This window comes from Drosophila biarmipes, chromosome X (assembly GCF_025231255.1).
Source record: "Drosophila biarmipes strain raj3 chromosome X, RU_DBia_V1.1, whole genome shotgun sequence".
Taxonomy (NCBI): Eukaryota; Metazoa; Arthropoda; class Insecta; order Diptera; family Drosophilidae; genus Drosophila; species Drosophila biarmipes.
The window spans coordinates 7,575,300-7,590,788 of record NC_066611.1 but is presented as its reverse complement, the minus strand read 5'-3'; the positions used below and the strand labels follow the sequence as shown (position 1 = coordinate 7,590,788).

At 33.4% G+C, this 15,489-nt stretch overlaps 1 protein-coding gene across 4 annotated transcripts in view; it reads right to left on the bottom strand.

Annotated features, from left to right (window-relative positions):
* Nucleotides 1-571: 571 nt before the first annotated feature.
* Nucleotides 572-15,489, bottom strand: part of LOC108033331 (ELAV-like protein 2) — a 31,305-nt gene continuing 16,387 nt past the window's right edge. For 2 of the 4 annotated variants that reach the window (XM_017107737.3, XM_044092851.2), the window contains exons 3-7: nt 9,141-10,159; nt 8,480-8,524; nt 8,149-8,406; nt 7,428-7,671; nt 572-5,959 (exon numbers count right to left, since the gene is read on the bottom strand). In XM_017107737.3, the coding sequence (XP_016963226.1) occupies nt 5,635-5,959; nt 7,428-7,671; nt 8,149-8,406; nt 8,480-8,524; nt 9,141-9,339 (1,071 nt within the window). In that variant the 5' untranslated portion in view covers nt 9,340-10,159 and the 3' untranslated portion in view covers nt 572-5,634. Of the gene's footprint in view, nt 5,960-7,427; nt 7,672-8,148; nt 8,407-8,479; nt 8,525-9,140; nt 10,160-13,683; nt 14,341-15,489 lie in introns of those variants that run through there. The other 2 variants (XM_017107661.3, XM_050890554.1) reach the window with 2 other exon arrangements.

Sequence of the window (15,489 nt, the reverse complement as noted above, 5' to 3'; positions counted from 1 at the left end):
ATAAAAACAAAAAAATTATAAACATACACATAGAAAAAGTCACAGATCGGACTTACTACAAAAAACTAGATAAAAACATTAAAACATTAAATGTTTATATAAGCCGTATAAAATGTTACGTAGAGGGTCTCCCTTATAAATATTTAGGTTTCATACAGCTATCCGAGATGAAACAAAGAAAACTATTTATGTCATATCCAGAGTAATTGCGGGAATCAAGTGTCAAAAATACAAAAAGTTCCCCAAACGATTTTAATAAAAAATAATATATAATGTATGTAATATTTTATGATATGATATATGTTCAAATACAAGTCCTGAGAGGATATAAGTAGAGGCACAAAATGAAACATACGTGCCCGCGTACCAAAAGAAATGTTTTTTTTTTAGATATTTCATTAAGATATATATGATATGATGATATTTATAAATACCAAAATATGTGTAATGTATTGAAGCTGTTAATGTCAGATATTTACGATGTGTATCCCACTTAACCAATCACAATTACGTAGTGAATAAATCAAGTTAACTGAAACTGGTCAAATATCCACAGAATAAAAACAAGTAGTTTTTTTTTTGGTAAATTTTTCATTCAATTTTATTTTATTTTTTTGTCGATTTTCTTTTGTCATATTTTTATTTTATTTTGTATACCATTGCTTGCCGGCTTTTTGTTGTTTGGTTTTAGTTTTTGTAATCGAGTTTCGTTTGGATTTCGTTTTTGGTTTTTTGTTTTTTTTCTTTGTTTATGAAAGAGCAAAAGAGCGTAGAACAAAACTAATTCATACAATAAAATACAAATATAATAATAATTTACATACATTCATATAATTTATATGTACGAGTATAGTAAAATTTACGTTTTCATCTTATCGCTTTGGTTTTCCAATATAAGTTATATAATAATATGCATCTAAATTTGTGTCACCTCGGTATCATTTCCTTTACTGTGTGAGTGGGTGTGGGTGTGGTCTGTCTGTGTCTGTGTTAAGTTAGCTATATTTATGGTAAATACATACAAATATGCGCCTATCCATTTAAATTTACTTGAGACGCAGGAACCTAAAGAGCTTTGAATCAGTACCATTAAAAAAGTCCGATAATTAAAAATTAGTTGAGTGATTCATCACTGTAGATGTATTTCCATTTTAGACTTTTGTGATTGTTTAGTTATCAACCCTTTAAATGTATATATGAAACATCGATGATATTAAATTAGAAACATTTTCGAGAACAAATTGTTCTGAATCTCAAGAATTCGCGCTGTTCTCTTGCGAGCACTCTTTAGATCCCTGCTGGCCTCTAATACATATTACTTATATGTAAGCAATACATTAAGTTAGAGCATTTTTTAGCTGCTGGGTGGTGTTTGGGTCGTGGTCGTGTGACTTGGAGGGTGTACAAAAAAACGTTAATAGTTCTACTCAGGGGCTACGAATACAATATCGAAATGTGAGTAAGTAAGCATACGTATTATAAAGTAAGGTAAGTACATGGGTATGCGGTATATGGTTAACTAATTGGATAAGTACGATCGCAGGGTAATGCATAAATAGGTGCTGCCCTTGCATTTGCACGAAAAGTATATTAATATTTGTACGATACGCTATAGACAATAATAATTAGCATACACAATCAAATGGATAATAATTAATTAAGTTTGAAGTTGAGTTCTGATTTTTGGTTTTTTTTTTTTGGTTTTGATTCATGGATCTTTGTTCTTGCGCACACACATATATATAAAGTTGGCTTACATATATATGTATGTATATATATGCATAACGGTTATCGATTTTCTTATGCAAAAAATTGATTTAAATATTCTTGCGATTTTCTTGTTTTACATTTATTTGTGTTTACTTAGTTAATTAGTTTGGTTTGGGCGCGTTCCGTCTGACAAAGCGGCTACGTATATTTTTTTGTCTTCTCCTTATTGTTTTTTTTCCTTTTTAAACTAATCCTTTGAATTTTGCAAATAATTCAACATTGTTTTCCTGTTTAAATCTAAAGCAATTTCCGTTGTGCCAACTGCTTGTAAAAAGTTCCTTGACTGCTTGCACTGCTTACCGTGTCATTTGCCTCAGGCGACCATTATCTTTTTGTATTCCTGGTTTCTAAACGCTTTTGGCTTGTTTTTTCGCTTAAATCTGGATTTTTGCATAATCTGTCGCACGTTTTCTCGATGCTTAAACACTAGATTGAAGTTTCATATTCGCTAATATGCATGCAATCGTCGTCTTAGCTTAGATTTTGGTATCGATGAAATCGTCTTACGTGTCTAGATTTTAGTGTATATCAATAAAAATGTTGGAAGTTGATTTTCGGGTGTAGCTTCGGGAGGCGTTGCTAAAACGCTTCACTTTCGCTTTCGGGTCTTTTACGGGTTTCTATCTTCAAATTCTTCGTTTTGGTGTTGCTCTGTTTCGGTTTTCGATTCTGTTAACGGGGCTATAATTTCATATTTTCGCTATCCTGGCCATACAAATAGACATTTACATCTATATATATATAAATATGTATTTGTTGTATTTAATTTTTAAATGCATTTCATGCTTAGTTGATGATTTTCATTGTTGGGTTCAGTTTTAGTTTTGCATTCTGCTGTGTTGTTTATTTTGTATTTTGTTTCTTTTACTAAAATTAATATCGAAGAACTTTTGTCAACTGATCGGTGTGTGGATTTGCATAGTTCTGCGTGTGTTTTTCGGTTTTTATTTAGCTGACTTTAAACTAATATGCTTTGGTTAATATGGGTCTTTTATTCGATTTTTCTTTTTTTATTCGGGTAAATTGTAAGTGGCGGCGTAAGTGCCATGTATGAATGTGACCGAGTCGCTGAGTTGCGATTTGTACAACTGCGTTCCGTTCGCCTCCCTCCATCCGATATATATATATATATAAATATATATATATAGTAAGTCTGCATGGGCCAAATCAGCCAACTCGCGCCACATCTCCATATTGCTTTTGTGAATGACACACGCGCCTGCGCAGCTGCGTTGCGGCGTTTATTTTGCGGATATTACTTGATTACTTGATTATTCCATATGCCATATTGAGTATTGAGTAGGTTAACTAGTCGCCGGGAAGTGGAAAACGAATCAGCATTCGTTTGAAGATCTTGTCTTTCTCTTTCTCGTTTAGAGTCCCAACGGTGAACTGCTTGTGCCGAACAGCAGCGAACTGCTTGCGGCAGTTCTCTTTCGAGGACTTCCGGTCTTCTGCTGATTTTTCGTCTCTAGGTAATTTTAGGTATTTTTTTAATGTATTTCACATTTTACTTTGCTCATATTCCTTGGAATTTCGTGATTCCGTAGTGGTTTCTCGTTATGCTCTTATCCATGTGTATTTTGTATATGTCGTTATACATACTTAATACAAATATATATATATGTATGTATATATATATTTAATAAATTTTACTATAAATCTTTGTTTAAAAAATTTTACATCATTTATATTATTTATTTAAAAATTTGGTGTTTTCAATTTGCCTTCGCAACTTCCTCTTAACATCAGTTGTTGTTCGCTTTTTTTGTTGTCCTTGGTTTTCCTAGTTTAAAGTTAGTTTTATTTTGTTTTTTCTCGTATTTATTATTTTTTAGTGTTTTACCGCCTCATGGCCGATTGCCATGTAGATGTGGCCTGACCCTAAAGCCCTAAATACACAAAAAAAAGTTTTGCTTGTTAAAAAATGTTCATATCTCCACTCGGTTTTCTCGCCATCAGTTAAACTACAGACACACACATTGATTGTTAGTGGACTCTACTAAATAATCTCGGATTTGAAAAGTAGAATATCGGATTGGAAAATCGAATTTATATTGATGCGCGTACATAGAGTTCGTGTTCGGTTAGATATCTATTTATATAGTAGGCGTAAAACTTAGTTAAAACTTAGTTATACCTTAGAGAGCATTGAAACATAGTTTGTATTTTAAATATATTTGTATAAATGCGAGTGCTGTTGTTGTGTGTTCGGTGTGGTAAGGTGTGTGGAGCGATTTGCACGGCTGAAGTTCCGATTTTTGCGGGCGATAATTCGATATACCTTCGATCCGATCCAATTATTCAATGATCACTTCAACTGTGAAAGCGTTTTGCCTGCAATATTGCCAATTTTCAGGTGGGTAGAGATCAGAGCTGGCAAAGCATCGATAGTAAATAGATAGTGTTATCGAGAATATCAAACTGATTATCGAATACTTCAAAAATACGAAATTTCATTTTAAAAAATGGCTTGGAATGTTTGTAGCCCTTTTTCAGTTGGGACTGAAAAATATCGATGTTTGGCATAGAAAAAACAATCGATCCTACCAATAGATTAATCAATTCTTGCCAGCTCTATTTTAGGTGTGTGTGTGTGGATATTTGAGGAAAAAAAGAAAACAATTTTTTGTGTTTTAGTTTTTTGTGTTTTTTTCATTTTTTTTTTTTTTTGCATAGTTTTTGGAATAAGTCACACATTTATTTAATAATAAATATATATTTTAAGTTGTAGTAATGTTTTTTGTTTGGTTTTGTTTGGTTTCGCTTGGTTGCATTCAATAAGTTATAATAATTATAAAAATGGAATAATAAGTAGGCGTAATAATATATAATGTAATATAATATAATAAGTTTTCTTGGTTTCATTTACTTTGGTTTGCACTTGACGAATACGAATACGAATCTTAGACGACGAAAAAAAGGTAATTAAATCTGGTTACATATATATAATAATGGTTACGTGTGAGTGGGTATGGGTGCCGGGGGTTTTTAGTTGTTACGTTTGGAGAATATATCGCGGCCCTATCTTCGATTTTCGTTTCGTCTTCGAGTGTAAATCATGGCGAATCGAATTAAATATAAGAGCTGAATAGCACTAGAATTAATGTAATGTAATGTAATGTAGGGTAAGGTTGCGAAACGAACACAAAATACAATACAATACAATACAATATATTTATGCATATCCATTATAATAAGTACTTAGGTAATCTGAGAGAGTTATGTTGGTAAATCTTAAATCAATAGACATTAAATCATTTGGTTAGCTTGTTTAAATACTTTGTTTAATTGAATATAATCGAATTGAATTACATATACATAAGTTAAAAAAAAAAAATAGTTACTATATATTGCGACTTAGATCATTTTCATTCATATTTTTGATGTTTTTTATTTTTCGTTTTTTCTTTTGTTTTTCCCTTGACCCTATTACCTTCTCATAATTCTCATTTGTCGATTTATAGACAGTTGTCTTGCTCATCCTTTTTTTCTAAAGTTTGCCTTAGTTTCTGTGTTGTGTTTTTTGGTTGCCTCATTCAAGCTTTGTTTTGTTTTTTTTTGTTTTTGTTTTTTTTTTTTTTTGGTTTAGTTAATAAAATTAAATTATAGAGATGGAAATAAATCAATTTTCACTAAGATTTCATTAGAATTACAATCATAATAATTTCGTTTAGCGTACAAATCAAATGATAGACATATCATAACTCGCGCTAATTTTTTCGCAATTTCGACTACACTGTCAGCGTCTCATATCATATTAGATCATATCATATCAGATCAGATCGATCCATAGTCTAGGTGTCGTCAAATCAAACAGATCATGGAGTATTGGAGAGGTCTAGTCCAGAGTGGCGGGTTCGCCTAAGTGGTCTTGGTCTTGTTAGTCTTAAAGCTGACCTGGAGCACCCGATTGCCCAGGGTATATCCGTTCAGCGACTGGATGGCCACCACGGCCTCGTCGTAGTTGGTCATGGTCACGAATCCGAATCCCTTGCACTTGCTGGTCTGCAGATCCCGGATCACCTTCACCGACTGCACCGCCCCGAAGGGCCCAAACAGCTGCCACAGCACGTTCTCCTCGGTCTCCGGGGCCAGGTTATAGACGAATATACACCATCCAGAGCCGGTCATTGCGTTTCCCGGCAAGATTGAGTTGGCCAATAGGTCGCCAGCCAGCGGTGAGTACCTAAAGTGCAGTTGCGATTCAAGCCGGTGGTGGGATAAACAAATTAAATTAGTTGAGGGCATAAGGTGCATTTCTATACATCAATATGAATATTAGGTACTCTCCTAGGCCCCCTATATAGTACACTTAACTATAAGGTTTCGTACTTTCAATTTTGAGGTTTAGGATTTTTTAAGACACATGCTCAGTTTTACATATAAAACTTTATATCCATTTTGTATATTTCCATAATATAAAAAAGTTAAAAATGTTTTCCTTAAAGTACCTAAGGTACAAATTTCAGAGTTCTCTTCCAACACCTTACTTTAACTTTGAAAAAAGCTTTTATTATTTAGTCCCAGTGCTCTTAATACAAGCAATAAAAGGCTCCAAAAATATAAATTCTCTAAACCCTATATCCCAACCTCTAGATTTTTAAGGTACATGCACACATGAAATTATTTTAGTATTTTCATATTTGGTATTTTTGTATTACCAATGCTTATGTGCCTTTCTTGTCCCTTCTTTTGAAATTCAATTAAATATTAGGGTTTTGTGCTCTTGACATCTTGAATTTTATAGAACATGCTAAAATTAAATATATAATAAAGATGACTTTAACAAAATTATAAATGTGAAGTTTTTATAACAAGGTATTATATCGAGAATGTTAAAATCAGTATAATTAACATTACTTAAGAATCAAAGGTAACTCTCACATGCAAACGAAACAAACAAGAAGCCAAATTAGTGTACGGAAATCAAAATAAATTATAAGTGTATTTAAATAAATATATACAAACGTTGTATATATGTATCAACAATGTTGCTAGACATTTATATATATATTTGAATATATTTCTATGTTTTCAGCCAAATAAATGGATTAACAAAATAGCAACTCGCACAGATAAAATGAACAAGTACAATAAATTCACCTTCGCAGACCCCTGTTAATCGCTAACATGGGACTCTTTCCAATGCTAAAAATGATGATAAAAGACAAAGAAAGAAAAAAAGAATAACGAAATGTTTTGGATAACAAGTATAAATTAATTAGTCAACGAAATGGCAAAATATACGTACGCACCAACATAAAATAATAACCTATTTTAAGTTAACTTAGGAATTGTTACTTAAAGTGTATAAATAGAAATGGGACACTAGTATTTTTTCAAGCTTAATTATAAAATATTCTTAAGCCTAAATAACACTATGGCACAAAGAGAACTCAGTATTTATGCCCACAAAAAGTTCTGTCAATATTAAATTTATTATATTCAATTTTTTCTGATTTAACATAAAATACTAGATATACTAGATTTAAATATAGCTCATGAAACATGATATGAGGCATTTTTTTGCTTTAAAAATATGTTTTCTTTTCGTAAATCATATTTGTTAGCAGTAATCCTGAGTCCTATTATTTTTAATTTTTTCCCTATATAGTATTATCAAGATCTCCCATGTCTGGGGTTATAATACGAACCTTATACGACCGGCGGAGGGCAGAGCTCCGGCCAAACGTCGGGTGGCCGCTGCCGCCTGGGGAGTCAAGTAGGCGGTGAGGGGCGGGGCGATCTGGGCCTTGGCGCTATTGCTGGGATTATTGGCGAACTTTACGGTGATCGGTTCGGCGTAGCCCTTCGGGGTCTTGCCATTCAGCTCCTGGATGGCCCGCTCGGCTTCGTTGCGCTGATCGAAACGGATAAAACCGACGCCCTTCGATAGACCTAGGAATTAGATTAGGTTATTATTGCGGAACTTATATAGAATATGTATATTTGAAAGGTCTGTGGTATGATATGATAATATATAATATGCTATAAAACGATATAATATGATATAGCACTATATAAGATGATATGATATAATATTATATCAACATATACCAACATAACTTTAGCATATCATATAATAATTCTTTTATATATTTTCAATAATCATATACTGTTTAATATCATATGATATTATATCAACCATTATTTTATCATAATCTTTTAACATTGCATATGATGTATATGATATAGGTTATGATACAATATAATATAATATCATATTATGATATTTTATGATATTATATGATATTCAACATATCATGTAATAACTATTTTATATTTCAATAATAATATATGGTTTTATCTCATATGACATTATATCAACCATTTTTTTACATTACCATCATATTTCATACCAAGACCAACACTCACCAGAAATATTATCACAGAGTATACGAGATGTAATTATTTTGCCGAACGAAGCAAACATCCCCTCCAAGTCTGGTTGTGATAGATTTTTCGGAAGACCCGATACATATAAATTAGCACCCTTAATGGATTCTGAGCTTGGACGGGCGTATGATACTTTAATAACCTTATTCTGCAAACGCAGACCGTTCAGGGTGTTCACAGCCTTCTCAGCATCCTCGGCCCGTACGTAATTAACAAAGCCATAGCCCAGACTCTGACCTGAATCGAATCGGAAATAAATGTCAGACAGATGATAATGCTTTTATTTTTGGCAATATTTCGGGGTACATACCTTGCTGCAGTGCCGGGTTGAGAGCGGTCAACGATGCTGGCAAGACTGAAAGTGGGCGTAGAAAAATATTAGTTTCGGAAAATGATACAGTCAGGGATAGAACAACACATTCAGGGTATTATTATAATAAATACTAGATATAAATTGAAAAAAAAAATCAATATAATAACTAGTGCATTAATATAATATTATTATATGGTATCAATTTTTTAATAAAACATAAAATACCAGATATACCAGATTTGAATACACCTCATATAATATAATATGATGCATTTTTATTTACATATAAATATGGTAAACATTCTTAAAGGTATCAATCATTTAAAAATATAATAATTAAGCACTAATGCTATAAGATTTTTATAAGAAATCAAAGCATTTAATTAGGCTTAAAATGGTGTAATTTTTATAAAACAACTAAAATGAACTTTAAAAATTCACAATTTAAAGCTGGAAGTGGACGATGCATCAGCAAACTCGCAATATGAAAAAAATAGTTTTGGAAAATGGAAAAAGATCGGTAATCTTTTAATAAATAGAAGAAAAAATCTTTTACATATTTTACATTTTTAATTCGGTTTTGCAGATGCACCGTTGACAGCCAGAAAAAGGGTCAAAAAAGGGGAAAATAGTCGTAGAAGCATTGGTTAATATTTACCCAAATTACCTGAGACTTTATCACGCACCAGTTTGCAACTCTCGAGCTCACCGATGCTGGAGAAGAGCGATCGCATCTCCTCCTGCGTCATGGTTTGCGGCAGATAGTTGACGATCAAATTGGTGCGCGACTCATCATTGCTGCCGTCCACGGAGCCATTGGCACTGCCGTTCTTCACTATGTCCATGGCGTTGGTCATCCTGATCCTGTCCTGATTTAGTCCTTTTTTGGTTAGTAGCTAATCTCACTGCTTGGTTGGTTGGTTTTCGCTTAAAACTTATGGGGCTGCCTTTCTCGGGGTTATCTTATGAGTTCCTTTTTTGCTACTGCGCTTTGCACAACTGCCTTTTCCCGCCGATCTTACTTGGTTTTTTTGTGGTTTGGGGGGTTTTTAGATCAACTACGATCGCGAAAAAAATGTATTTGCTTTTTTAAGTTAAGTTTAGAGCGTTCTCTGTCTAAAACGTTTAAAATTTTATTTATGCTTGAATTAGGTTTTACTTTGATTTGTGTTTTTTGTTTGGTTTTCGTTTAGATAAAAGAGTAAATTTTGCTAAATGTGTTTACTTTTTTCGCTTTTGCTTCTCCGAATGTTAAAGTTTATTATGACCTTTAGTTGTGGTTTTTTGGGTTTTTTACTGGTTTTCTTTTTCGTTTTCTCTGTTATTTTTTATAAAATTGCAAAAATGCAAAAAGATAGCAATAATTTGGTTTTGACTTTTACTAAATTTGCGCTGGTTTTTTGGTTTTCTCTTTCTTTGACTGGAACTTAGCTTTGGTTTTCAAATATACATTCATATATCGTATATATATAGTTAGTTGTGTTATCCGTTATCCTCTTGAATATGATTATTCGTTATGTTTTAAATTTATAGTAGTTGGTTTTATTTGGTGGTGTTTGGTTTTTGTTGACTTCTCCTCCTATTTCTTTTTTATTTGCCTCGTTTGTCTGCTTTCTTCGCTTCTTCTTTTCCTTGATAAATGATGGCTGTTCGATTGCTCGCTCGTTTTCACTCAATCTGAAAAATAGTAAAATTTGGAGTTAAAAAAGGCTGCCTTTCTTAATAAAGTAAAAAAAATTCTAAATTTAATACCTTAAAATCCTAAATATCTAAATCATTTTTAAGACGTTTTTATATTTTTAGATTTGACTAAGAGCTATTTCACTTTATATATTTATTTTTAATAATTTTACTCAATTTAAAACAAAACAATTTTGAGAACTTTTCTCCTCAAGCTAATGGCATCTCCCTGTTATATTTTAAAAGACCATATGCCCCGCATTGATTTCGCTCGACTTCACACACAAAATGCGGTAATTTAGCTGCTAACTTTTGCAATCTTTTGTCAAGGGTAATAACACTAGCACTTTAGCACTTTTTAGCTGAAAAATCTTTTCAAAGGCCATCTCATTTTCGCGGACCCTGCAATTTGACAATATGCTTGGCAGCCCGATGGAAAGTGCCAGATAAGCGCGTTTCACACACGACTGGGCAAGGACATCGAGTGACTACTGTCACCATAATCACCACCTTTACCACTACAGTGAGCACCGTCAGAGAGCACCACCAACCCCACCCCCAACTTCAATCCGCAGACAAGGGTAACTCAGCGCCGAAATCTGTTTATCAAACAACAAAGCGACGCAACTCGATTTTTCTCCCACTTTTTTGTCGGCTAATGGCTTGGAATTTAATTAAATCGCCGTAGGTAGATGCTAAACGGAATCCCATGTGTAATGTCCTGATATATGATACGGATCGAGAGATGCTAGTCCTGCACATTGGGCGCCCCCCTCGACGGCTGGGAACAAAGGCAACTGGCAGCCGAATCGCATTAAAAAAATACGTGTCAAATGGTAACTTCTGTGTTTTTTACCAAGCCGGGCAAATGCCTTACACGTGCATAACTTTTTCAACTGTAAGGAAATTGCATTGGTATCAAAGATTATAGCTTAAAAATTTTACATAAGATACAAAGTATTCTATTACATTAAGCAAATATTTTAAATAAATATTTAATTTAATATAAAATCTAAATGATTTCATAATTTTTTTTAAATTTAATAATATATTTTATATTATAATATATATACTTAAGGTTTATTAAAATTTTTGAGATGAGTTCTTAAATTTTCAATTATGTTACAAAAAATAATGTTTTAGAGAACTGCATTTTTTTAATTTAAAAAATATATATTTATTATTTTAAATATTGTTTTATTTAAAGCAAAAGGAATTATTTTAGGGAATCTAAATGTTGTGAATAATCTAATTGTCCACCGCATTTTTAGAAAACAATTTTATATTACTTTATATTACTTTAAAGAATATACATAAATTTTAATACTTATAAAAAAAGAAATAATAATATAACTAATTGCCCAAAATAAAATAATATTAATTTTTCAAAACTAAAAATAGTGCATTTCCCAGTTCATATAAGAATAGTTAAATATCCTTCTGATTTGTATACTATTGTTCCAATTGGAATTTTGTTAGGGGTTGAAAGAGCAAAAAAGGACTTCCTAGATCCTGGCCTCTGGCATCTGTGTGTGCGTGTGAGTGTGTGTGTGAAAGGACTGCATTGAAAATAGGGTAAAAACCTGACGCGAAAAACAAACAAACGGGCCGCATGTCCTGCCATAATGTCCTGTCCCGTCCGGGTTCATTGAACCCCCGTGCGCCTGTGCCTGTGTTTCGGGCTTAGGCCTGGATTTTCCAGTTTTCCGCCCGTGTCTTTTCCACATTTCCCACTCCCGTGCGGTTGCCTTTTTCGCTCTGTGCAAGGATCGTGGCACGGCAAATGAGGTTGGGCACCCAACAGCTGTTTCCGCGTTCGTTGAACCCGACAAAAGGTGCGACACTGGGTTAAAAGCCACAGGCACTGAGCGAAAAAGTGTTGGATATGAACCAAAATCTATTAAAAAAATCGAAGATTTAATACCCTGGCAGTTTAAACGAATAAAAATGTGGCAAAAATATTATGAATTTAATTTTATTATTAATAACCGATCGGGAAGAATATTTATCCCGATTAAAATTTACCTTAAACCCACGAAATTTGTCGTGTTCAAACCGATTTTTCCTATTGCAACTATAGATTATATTCAATTTACAAAATTTTGAATCCTTTATTTTTATCCAAAATCATGTTTATATAAAAAACTGTCTTTAAAAATGAGGTTATTATTATTTCTGCTTTACCACAATAATAAAATAAAATAATAATACTATTATTAATAAAAATTATTTTCTATTTATTTATTTTCCAATTTAAAAGTTTTTTCGTCAAAACCAAACAGTTTTTTAAAGTCAAAAATATTTTAAAATTATTTTAAAAAATTTGACATTTTTTTAAGATTAGTTTCTAAAAATTTTTTTTGGACAGTATAAATATTTTTAAATCATTTTCTTCAAGCTCTTGATTAGTGTCAATAAAATGCTTCAGTTTGGTATATATTTTTGAGCTTTGTTTATTTTTTCTTGCAGTGCACCGAAGGCGAGGACCGAGATGAAAAGAAAAGTGCACAAAGGGCAACGCGAACAAAAGGAAGTGCAGTGGCGGCACCTCGCCCACAAGGATGCAGGATTCAAGCCGGGGACATCCTTTAATTTCACAGCATGGCGTGACACTGGATAATGCTAACAGCCCCCTTAACCCCCAGCTCCCCACCTGGTTAACCCCCTGAGAAGAAAACGACGAAGGAGAAGCGAAAAAAACGTGTAATTGACACTTTTGCGCCGATATCTGTGACCTCATTTGCGAATGTGTGTCGGTTGGCATTTGTCGAGGGCCTTGAGGAGGGTCAGGATACACATATGACTCCTCGAGTCCCTGCTACACAATAGGGGGAGTTCTGGAGAGAAATATTTATAAGGCAGATGGGTTACAGTTACAGAATTTAAGCAGCAACATGAAAATAAATGCAAAGTGCTAAAATACTTGTAATATTTTTTATGATATGTTATGATATGTTTTTTGTATCTCAATTATATAATATTTTTTTTTATCTCAGTTATATAATATTTCTTTTAATTTAATATTGTTTAACAATATTAATAATAATATTTAATAATGCCATAGATTGAATTTCTATCATAAGGTTTTTAAATCTTTTTTAAAAATATTATAAATATTTTCAAAAATAAATTCTAAAAATTGTATTAAATATTTATATTATTTTATATATATATATTAAAATAATAATGCCATAGACTAAATTACCATCCCAAGGTTCTAAAACCTTTTCCAAAATTAATATTTATAGGTTTTCAAATAATATAAGCATTATTTTTTATAATCATTGAGGTATTTTCTGTAAAGATATATTCTAAAAATTTTTTTAAATTGTTCGGAGGCGCCCAAGAAGTATCTTCTTGCCATTTTTACAGCGCAACGAGAGCGAGGGAAAAACAAATAGAAGATGTCATGGAAATTTTCAATGGCGCCCCCTTATCGATTTATTTTGGCAGGCGTTTTGGCCAAGAATAAATATAGACGGCTTGACAAACCTGATTAGATCATGGCATTTACCACTTACGTGCTGTGTCGGCGAGGCGGAATCGAGGAGTTCGGTGAGCGAGGTGCGGTCGAGAAGTAGCACTGTCATACAGTGCGCTCGAGGGGGGGGACTGACTATATAATAGATGTATATTGATTGCACAAAAAAACTTTCAATCGCGTCGACTCGCTCACTCGCCTTCTCTCTCTCTCTCTCTCTCTCTGTCTATCTCCCTGTGCACGCTCCTTTGTCCAACGATTTCCTGGCTATATAGTATATGCAACTATATATCTTATATCTGAATCTGGCGTAGTTCTCTAGTCAGACACTCGAGGCACACACTCGAAAAAAATGCGAAAGAAATGGGAAATGGGACTGGGGCCTGTGAGTTGGCGACTTGCCCAAGTGTTCTATAATATATTGCACGATTATCGAAGTCGAGTCCCGGGAATTGCACGGTTTGTATTGCTTTGTTTAGTTTTTAGTTTTTAGTTTTCTACTTTTCTAGCATTTGGGTTTTTATAGTTTTAGGTAAAAAACCGAGAACACAACAAATTCGTAACTGAACATACATATATAGAAGTATATATACAACACAAAAACCGGTGCAGAGGAGTAAAAAATTATAAATGAATGTTCTCGAACGAGAAACACAACCGAATGGAATCAAAACCGAACGAAAGCAACGAACGAACACGTACGACTGAATCGACTGGAGGCACACGGCGTCAGGACTTGGGCCTCGGCGCGCTGGCTACGCACACGTATCTGTATCTGTGGCATATACATGTATCCTGGCCGGCCGCGTATCCTTGTATCCCTCGATCCCTGTAACCTTGCATCCTTGTCGCCGGCCCCCAAGAGCCGCGATGGGTGCAAGGGAGACGCAGCGATCCGGCGGAACGAAAGAGAGCGCAGGCCACTACCACCACTGCATGTCCTGGCATCCCTGTCGCTCCCTCTGGCCGTCTCTGTCTCTCCGTAAGGTCCTGCCGGTACACACCCTTTTTGGGAGAGCGCAGGGCGCACACACAGACAGCGAGCAGAGAGAGAGAGAGCGGAAAAGGGATAGGCGAGGTGGGGCAAGAGTCCTTGCACCCAAAAAAAATACAAGCTCTGGCAGAAATAATTAAAAAAATATTCTAAATTTGTTTTAAAAAATATTCAGGTTTTTTAGAAGTGTTAAACAGTCTTCTATAAAGGTATCCTCTTCTTAAATTTCCTACAAAAGCTAAGGGATTGTTATTATTAGATATTTTGTTATAATTTTATTTTAAAATTCTAGAAATCATATTTAATTAATATTCTTTTAATAATTTATTTTATTACCAAAAATATACTTGTAGTGTACTTTTAGCTGTTGGACTGAGCAGGGGTTCAAGAACTTGACTCAATGTGAATGATGCAAATTATATCAGGCTGAGATAATGGGACAGGCCTCTCACCCTACGAGAACTCCAGCAATGTTTTTGTCTGAGCTTCAAGGAAAACATGAAAAAGTGTGGGATTTAATGGTCATATATATCTGGGCTTTGTAATATTTTAGGGATTAGCTAAAACTGGCGAAAATTCGCAATCCTAGTAAATTAAGAAGAAATTATATTGCTTCTTTGGTTTTTATTTAAGAGATACACTTATTTTTATCAACAAATTGTAAAGTTTTTGTAATAAAATAAAAAAATGGTTTCGAACGATGATTATTAATTTATATATAATAATATATAATAATATATAATAATATAAAAGGATCTAAGGGGTTTTCAATTCCATCGGTAATAATGTAGAAAATTTTCTTTGAGGATCTATAACTCGTTTTAAAATCTACATTTATTACAAAAAAAAAAT